This window comes from Lissotriton helveticus, chromosome 11, assembly GCF_964261635.1.
Source record: "Lissotriton helveticus chromosome 11, aLisHel1.1, whole genome shotgun sequence".
NCBI classification, from domain to species: domain Eukaryota; kingdom Metazoa; phylum Chordata; class Amphibia; order Caudata; family Salamandridae; genus Lissotriton; species Lissotriton helveticus.
The window spans coordinates 189,079,912-189,089,137 of record NC_136072.1 but is presented as its reverse complement, the minus strand read 5'-3'; the positions used below and the strand labels follow the sequence as shown (position 1 = coordinate 189,089,137).

Genomic DNA, 9,226 nt, shown 5'->3' with positions numbered 1-9,226 from the left:
CCTGCAGTTGCTGTTTATGACAAGTAAAGGACAAAGACTGGAACGTTGCTGTGAACCTGCTTGAAGAATCTCCAAGGGCCTGAGTGTGAAGGCTTTCTGTTCTGAAGTCTTAGGGACACAGACTTAACCTCCACCTCTCCTGAACTCTATTGCTGAGAGTTTTGACCTGCCAAGAGGCGGCTGCTCCAGTTATGGGCCTCTGGAGGTTGTTCCTGCTATTGGGGGCTGGAAGAAACCTAAGAGAAGTATGAAACCCTGTCTCCAACGCCAGAAGTGATGCTGTTGTGATGCCACGACCTGTATCGAGGCCAGGGGCACCGCTTGTGAAGTGCTTGACGTACGCCTGGCCTGCAACGCAGCTTCGACGCCTGTAGTTATCGGCATTTCCCGAAGCCAGTGCTCACACCGCCTGCATCCTGTTATCGCAGCACTGATAACTGCCAAGGGTGACTCCACAAACTCGCTGACTTTGCACCATCACCGGAACCGATGCCTCACCTCTGATGCAATTGTCTTCCCGTCCTGGACTCGACACGCCGCCTCCTTGCGGACACGATGCCTCACCTCCCCTGTGACAGCCAGGGAGCCAGCCTCGACCACGGCACCGACAACTCACCTCCACAACGCCATGCATCGTCATAGACTTTGTTTCCAAGGTACTGTTTGTTTACGGGTCCATGTGACTTCGTGCCAACGCTGCGCTCCTCGCAGTTGGTGCCGTACTTTGGATTTATTGTTGGCACGACATCTCAATAGACCCAGGTGGAGCGATTTGTTTTCTACAAGCTTTATTTTTGCAATAACATTTCTAATGTCATATCTTATTACCTGTATGATGGATTTTTGTCGTTTTGGTCTTGTTGAGTTTGGATAAAGATACTTTATTTTTCTTAACTGGTGTGGTGTTCATTTGTGGTGCTATCACTGTATTACTGCGTGTTTCGAGTACAAATACTTTACACATTGCCTTTGGGATAAGCCTTTCTGCGCACGGGTTATCGAAAGTGTATATCCCCCTTATTCTGAAAAGAAGCAAGGGTCCCTATTTGGGCAAAGGTGCCTTCCTGTGCCAACCAAAGACCCCCATTTCTAACAATGTCCCTTCCTAAACCCCTCCTTAAATTTCCTCATAGGCCTCGCATTTAGTAAGCATTCACAATTTTCAACCCACTCTGCCTTGTCCGTCCAACATTTACTACTAAAACGTATAACTTCATATGTAGAGATCTCTGCAACTGTGGTGGAAATCTCCACACAGAAAAGAGGAGGCAGTGGTATGGGCCCCCAGGTTTTAGGAGAACAATTTGTGGTACGTAAAGTAGTACTACTTTAGATTCTACAAAATGCATTTTGTGAATATACCAAAAAGTTTAAATGCACAAGAATTATTCACAATAAAAATAGCCTCAAACTCTGTTTTCGAGACCTGATAGAGACAGTGAAGTCACGCACTGTTGAAACCAGCTCTGAAATGTTGCGACAAATAGCAGAGGCACCTTGATTTGGGGGACGGGTAGCGGGTCCATGTTTTACTGTGCTTCAGTTCATGAAGTAAAAAATCAGCAGAGCCCAAAACACAAGGAGGAAGATTTACTAATAATTCATGCAAATCAGTGCAGCAAGGCTAGTTGCTGCGATGCGTTGCGTGAATAGGAGACTGCTGAAGAGCGCCATATTTACAAAGATATGGCACTCATCAGCTCTCTCCCAGTGTGGGTGCACTTGTGGCTGACTAGCGCAAAAGCATGCACCTTTGCACCATGCTGAAAGGGTGCCTGCATTACGGGAAGGATTGTTTTTTATGCAGGAAGGGAAATAACGAGGAGAAATAAACATATTTCTCGTTGTTACACCTCTGTGTGGTAGGCGCACCAATTTCACACAATTTCAGCTTTACAAACCTTGGTAAATATGAAATTGCATTAAATGCAGGGGTGGATACATAGAACGCCCGCGCCCCACCCATGGAACGCCTATCACTAGGCGCAAGTTCTTGACAGTGCATGTTGCAAAGATTAAATCCAAAGCACTTTAAAGACACAGTCATGTTGCTTTCCTGCTCAAACTATCCAATGCGATTTAAAACATTCCTAAGGAAGAGTGGTCTATCACTTTAAAACTACTCCTCCCCTGCTTAAACCTCCTGAAAAGCTGTATGATCAGAGGCTCAAATCAGTAAGCAGTGGAACTTCTGAAATATCAATAGCCTACCACCCCTCCCCACCCCAAATCAATAAGGTTGGAAAGTACTGTAACAGAGCAGAAGTTGGCAGAGGTTCTGCTCCTACTGCTGACTTCTTGTGGAGTCACAGAAAGGAGCTAATAACCTTATGTTTCCTATTATGGGGCAGCAGCAATTGTACAGTCCATACTCCCTCTTTACTGGGATTCTCCAGCAACATAATAAAGCTTAAATATTCTACTTGCAATGAGCATACGCATACAAACACCACCATTCTTCAGGTGCAGATATTTCGGAGTGTATTTTCAGTAAATCAAGGCAAAATAACATAACATGATAGAGAAATCATGAAATCATTGTTAGCGGCTTCCGGACCCATTAAATATTTTAGTTTAAAAAGCAGTTCAGGTAAAACAAACATAAATCAGTGTCAGCAATAATTTACAACAGTAATTCAAAATAAGTCTACATAAAAAATGTGTTTTCAAACCGTATGGAGGTTAAAAAAGGTAAACAAACACTATTTCCAAAGCACAGGCAATGTTTTATAAAAACAGAGGGCTTGTCATACTAAAATATTATAGTGTAGATATTATTCGACCATAGTAGAAATGCGAAGCTCTTTTGCTATAAACTTAATAAGCAATACAAAGTCAAGTTCATTTTCAGTTATTAATCATAATTGAATGAAGGTACAATACACTTGTAATGTTCTAGTTAATTCTTGCCTCTAAAGATGTAGGTATAAACATGTTTTCAAACATCCCCATAAAAATAGGAAATACATTTCTGCATAAATTTCAAGGACACATCAAAACTGTAGTCCAAAGTTGATCTTGTGGCCTGCACCTTTACAAAGGCATAGTCAGACACTGACTGCATAATATCTGTGATGTATAATAAACTGGTTTCGCTTAAAACTGGAAATGTAACAGTTGTGTCAAGCAGAATCATCATCAATATCATCAACATGGGAAGAAAAACTGCTGTTAGGAGAAGGGTCACAATGTGTAGAGCAACTCTTTTTTTCTTTACGTTACTTTTCTTCTCCGCCTCTTCTTTCGAACAAATTTCAATCTTTGGAATGGTAAGTTTGTCAATTTCCCCAATTTCAGTTTTCGACCACTGATGATTCAAAACATGTTCTACACGTGGATATAGTTCGACCTGATTTACTGAAAGGAGTTTTTGCTTTCTTAAGCTTTTTACTCGGTGACGAATATCATTAATCCTCTCTAGAAAAATAAGTGGGGAATCCTCTTCTTGAATAGAGCTACAAAGGGACACTAGCTCAAGCTGTTCTTCTTTGATTTCCTTCATCTTCTCAATTTGAGTGTCATATTCTGCAACCATTCTTGTATTAATGTCATTCAGAGAAGCTAGCAAATCATACTTTTTGGTCTCTATTGTTTCATTTATCTTTTTAAAATACTGTAGAGCTTCTTTCTTTTGCTCTTGTACCATGTTCATGCTTTCTGATTTTCGTTCTTCCAGATGATCAATCAAGTCGCATATTTTGGTCCACTGTTTATCACGTAACAATTCCATAAGCTTATGAGGCGTGTCCTTTTCTTTAATATAGGCACTCTGGAGGTCATCAATGGGGTGACCCTGATGTTGTCCCACTGTAAGACAGTGCCCACAAACTAACTTTCGGTCCAAGAGACAATACACATTTAGTGGTTGGCGGCTGTGTTCTGAGCAAGTCAAAATATCTTGGTTATTTTCCTTACTGTATTTTTCAATTATGGAACGCAATGCAAAGTTGGCTGGCAGAGCTCCAATACCTGTAGGAGGTAGTTCAGCAACACTTCTGCAGGTTGGACATTTTAGAGGTAATCGTATTGGTCTCCAAATAGAATAGTTACTGGACGACTGAACCACACTTTCTAGACAACTTTTACAAAAAGTGTGAGAGCATGGTAATACACGAGGGTCTTCATATAAATTATAGCAAATACAGCATGTCAATTCTTCTTCCAAGTTATTCATTTGCTGTTGGAGAAAAATAAGAAATGTTAGCAAATATATTTAGTTATTAGCTAGCATTTTGCGATAAATTACTGTGTGACTGATAGATCTACATTGTGATTTGGGCTTGTTAGGGGCATGGAAAGTGCACCATAAATAGCCATACAACACAATACCCATAAAAACCTCTGTAAGCTCCAGAATGTGCAGAACGCCGCAGCCAGACTGGTCCGCAACCTCCCACGGCACAGCCAGATCACTCAACACCTCTGCAAACTACACTGGCTCCCGGCAGACAGAAGAATAACCTTCAAACTCCTCACCCATGCTTATAAGACCCTCCACAACGCCAGACCAGCATACCTGAACAGCCGCCTTTCCTTCCATGCACCCAGAAGACACCTCCGCTCTGCTCAGATCACACTGGTCACCGTCTGAAGGATTAGCAAGACCAGAACCGGGGGAAAGTCCTTCTCCTTCCTCGCTGGTAAAACCTGGAACATCCTACCCCTCCACCTCAGACTATCTCCCACGCTACCCCAGTTCACGAAGGACCTCAAGACCTAGCTCTTCGAACGACCAAAGAACTTAGACTGATCTGCTCGCCACCTCCTCCCAGCGCCTTGAGACCCTCACGGGTGAGTAGTTGCGCTTTACCAACCCTTGATTTATTGAATACTTTCAAACTAAAATTCTTCAAGTTAAGATAAATTATGGGAAGTTAGCTTTGGATGGGAATATCAGTACTTTCTAAACACAAAACTATCTGGTTTGCCCTCATGTAAGAAATATGATGCATCTGCAGGGAATATTGGAATTACCTCATATTCCATACATTTTAGTAGTCCTAGAAATTCAGCAACTTTTACATATCCTTATTTTGCTTAATTTCAGACTCTTACAAATAGCCATGTATTCTTACAATTTCCAACACATGGGTTTCAACAGCTGGCTCTAATTCAAGATTCAGTGAACACAATTCGCTCTAGGACAACAACATTAAAACCAAAAGGTGCTTTAAGCGGAAGAAATATGTATTAGTATAAGCACTTTCCTGCTGTTAACCTATAAAATTAAGTAATTTGTGAATATGGCTATCCTGTTCTCAAAACAGAACGAGCAAATACTCAGCACTGAAATCTGTTGCATGGTAAGAAAGTGTTAGGGGAAAGTGCGTACCTACATCCCCCAATCGGTTGTATGATGTTACAACGCGGTCAAAATGATCGCGGTACATCACAACGCATCTTTTACAACGCTGTAGGGTGCCTGACTTAGGAATATTAGGATTTACTATTCCAACTCCAGCCTACATACAGTAGGGAAGGTGTTGAGTAAATCTACTATTCCTTAGTCTAGAGCGCCCTCCAGCGCAAGTCGTGGTAACAACTTGCGTTGTAAACGATGCGTCGTAATAGCACTGCGGTGTTTTGACCATGTTGTGATGGACGTTTACCCCCCAATCTGTTCTCAGTATTTATACTTTGTTTTATTTCATACTTCTTCTGTTTTTGTCTACCCCCGCATGACTGCTTCGGTATCCCATTCCTCAATCCTGCCACTGCTCCTTGTTACTATTTACCAACTCAACCCCTTTCTTCATTTCCTAACTCCCCCAATCGTGTCTGACACTTTTACCAGATCAGATTCACTCAATGCACTTCCAGCAGCTTCCTATACCACAGCTCCACGTTTCGACGTGGCAGTGCTACTTCCCAAAGAATGACACTGGACAGACCATACAAGTGGTCGATAAAAAGAATGATTTTCCTTCTGTTGATGATTCTCTGATATAAAAACTGTCTAGGTATCACATGTATCTTTGAAAACTATTGAGGAATATAAAAATATTAGGTGACATCCGTCAAAATTAATAACAGAATTACAGAAAACTTGGAAATGGACGTAAATTAAGTATATTCATTTAAAATATTCGGAAGTGTCATTTTTAGTGAAACGTGAAAGCGCGTAAAGCAAAGGTAAAACATTGCACTTTTCATTTAATTTATGCACTGTATATGTAGAACTGTATCCACCTAAGTACAAATTATACATTACAAAGATAGGATAGGTTGTACACCCATGATTAACAAACATGTTCTACCCAGTGTATAATCCCAAAAAACAAGTACCGGTTGTACACGCATAACAGAATATTTTTAATGTAAGCAAAAATATATATAAAATGCATGTATTGTTATAAATGCAGTGAATCGGTCCCTTGGTCGTCTACAAAAGCAGTTGTGAGTATGAGAAGCAGTACTACTAGTGTACCCTCTTAAATGCCTTTGAGAATTGGCCTTGAAATAGCCAACTCCCTATTAGTACAAGTGCAAAGAGGGCACAGACCTTTCTACTATCTTTACATGAATATTCCCAGTCCCAGGATATTCTCATTTTAGATGTTTGGAGTCAACTCACACAGGCATGCAAGAGTTTGTAAAAGTACTATGAGTACTATTTTTCGGTACTCTAAAATGCTTTTCTGAATAGCCTCTGAAGTTATTATACATCTGCATAGTACAGCCATGTTGTAAACATGGACTTTCTCTGGTACCATAATGTTTGTTTTCACATAACTCTGTACTTATGTATCCAGCAATAAGTGAACTTTTCCTACATTCTATGACAGTTCATGACTATGACAGAAAGGATGGAGAAACAAACTCTCCGAATCTTCCTCCCCTTGCCCAGGACAGTGTTAAATGCTTCTCCTGCAACTTACAAGAAATAGGCATTGACTATCCCAATAGCGAGGCATTGTCTGCCAGCCTTGTTTTGTCATGATTTTTGTATAACTTTATTGCTGGGGACATGGTGGGCATTTAATCATATTTTTTTTTTTTACTTAAAGCAATTGGCTAAAAGCACAATTAGAAGATTGGAATGTTGGGAGCTCCATTGAAAACAATGGAGTGCTCAGGGCTTATAATGGCTGGTATAAGCCTGGAGCTCCAACATTCCAATGTTTCTTTGTTCACAGCTCTGTCTGTGAACAAAGGTTTCAGGGAGCCTGAGGGGATTCCAATCCACTCACGCTCCCATAAGGCTTTGTTATTTTTTGTTAGAACATTCTGCCCTCTGGTGGCAGAATGTTGTAATAGCCTTATAGCCCTTCATAGCTGGGCTATACTGGCTATTAAAGTCCCTCTCCCTTGTTAACGCTGCAGAGGGCCTTTAATAGCCGGTATAGCCCTCTACGGCAGGCTATAGTATATTTTCTCCCTTAAAAACACACATTCCTATAGTAGTCCCTGGTAAGGAGGCAGGACTACTGTGTACACGGATGAGCTCCTTGTGAAACAGTGGAATGCCGTCCCTCACTTGAAGTTAGCCAATAGCTGAACTGGCCCAACGCCTCATGCTTTATGCTGTATTGAATGGAAGAAAAACATGAATGAACAGACCAATGGATGAAGGGGGCTCACTAAAAGTCCCTATCAGTATATTATATACATGATTTTAGTACAATCAAAAGACATGGCTAACGTCAAACCCGTCATCTCCATCCACACAACAGCGAATACTATTAACTAAAAAAAAAAAAGTACAAATGATCGGCCAAGTTCAAAGTAAGATTGCTGTATACCTGCAAACTGCTCCATTTAAAGCTTAAGGGAAATCTTCCTCTTATATGAAACGTTTAACCTATGACAGGGGATCTCTAGCCGAGCATGGGGAGAGATGATAAAGAGGTGAAAATGGTGCGCAAAGAGGTTCCACACATCGGCAGGGATTGTAAGCGGTATATACGCGCAATTCTTCATCACTGTGCTCTCTTGCCGAGCCAATGGCATCCTATCCGTGGAGACACACAATCCTCAGTTACGAGCTGTGGGCCCACAACCTTCCTTTTGGAAGAAGGGATGGGTGGGCCACCAAGGATTTGGATTGGCTGTCCAGAGGTTGGCCCCCTGCTCAGTCAAGTGAAGCAACGAGAACCACATGAGCAGCTAGGAACAGGGAGGACCTTTAGAATGCTTGCAGTGTGAAATGCCTCAAAAGCTGCAGGCCATCATGATGTTGCCTTGAGGACGAAATGTACAGTCTCTTCGATGGAGGGTAATATTTTTGGAGTGGTGCACACTCTTGCCAGCCAGTGAGCCACACATGGCCCGAAAAATTGAATCCTCCGTGATGGAGTAAGGCAGGATTTTGGGAAGACGACTAAGAATTGAAGATTGAAGAGGGCCCCAAGATGATTGTAGTTAGGGCTTCGAAGAATGCCCTTCCAAGACAGTACTGCATATATTGGGATCGCTGTGGGCATTTTGTAACCACATTGAAGTTGTTATTGGAGCCAGAATCTTGATAGACTTGCACGGCCACAATGACAGGAAAGGCAGTATTTTTACCAAGTAGTAATCTGATACTTCTGGAGGGAGAAGAAGATTGGACTTTGCAAAATACTTGACCTGTAATATCACGCTTTCACTTTTTCTGGATGAAAAATGTGAGAGAGTAGTAAAGCTGAAATGTCTGTAGGGCCCCCTAGCAGAGAAGCATCTCCACTGTCTACAGAAGTTCTGAAGTGACCAGCAGAGGTAACCACAAGACAAGGGCTGAGGAAGATGTACCAGAATAGTCATAAGGTTACCAAGGAGGGGGTGTTGATTGGGGTTCACTGATATTAGAGAAGGGAACATCTTCCCTGTGAGAAGTGGTGTGTTACCCTAGAGGACGTGGATGAAGAAAGTGGTTTCATTGGCCCCTGAAGGGCATCCTACTGAAATGAGAAACGGATGAAGAGAAAGTGCTGACTGATGGCATTGGGCAAAATTAGCTCCCGACTGGAAGCAGTGGCTGGTTAGGAAGAAAATGTGTCTCTCCCACCTTTTCGGTCACAATGGCACTCACCAATTTGGGCCTGACTAATCCCATACTACACTTGTGCCACACTACTAAGGGATAAAATACATTATTTCCTACTTAAACAACAAGGTATCCCTTATTTGCTGTTAATTCGTGGTTCACACTATAATCAACAAGCATTTGCAATGCAATAGGTCTCGTTTTAACGCAAATTTAAGCTATAGGCTTTGTAAATGACAAAGCCTTTTATTTATGTTCTAA

The 9,226-nt window shown here is 41.7% G+C and overlaps 1 protein-coding gene across 1 annotated transcript in view; it reads right to left on the bottom strand.

Moving 5' to 3' along the window:
- Positions 1-2,462: 2,462 nt before the first annotated feature.
- The window catches only part of TRIM59 (tripartite motif containing 59), a 73,418-nt gene continuing 66,654 nt past the window's right edge, over positions 2,463-9,226 (bottom strand). The window contains exon 2 of the mRNA XM_078666778.1: positions 2,463-4,177. Within this exon, the coding sequence (XP_078522904.1) occupies positions 2,939-4,177 (1,239 nt within the window). The 3' untranslated portion in view covers positions 2,463-2,938. The remainder of the gene's footprint in view (positions 4,178-9,226) is intronic.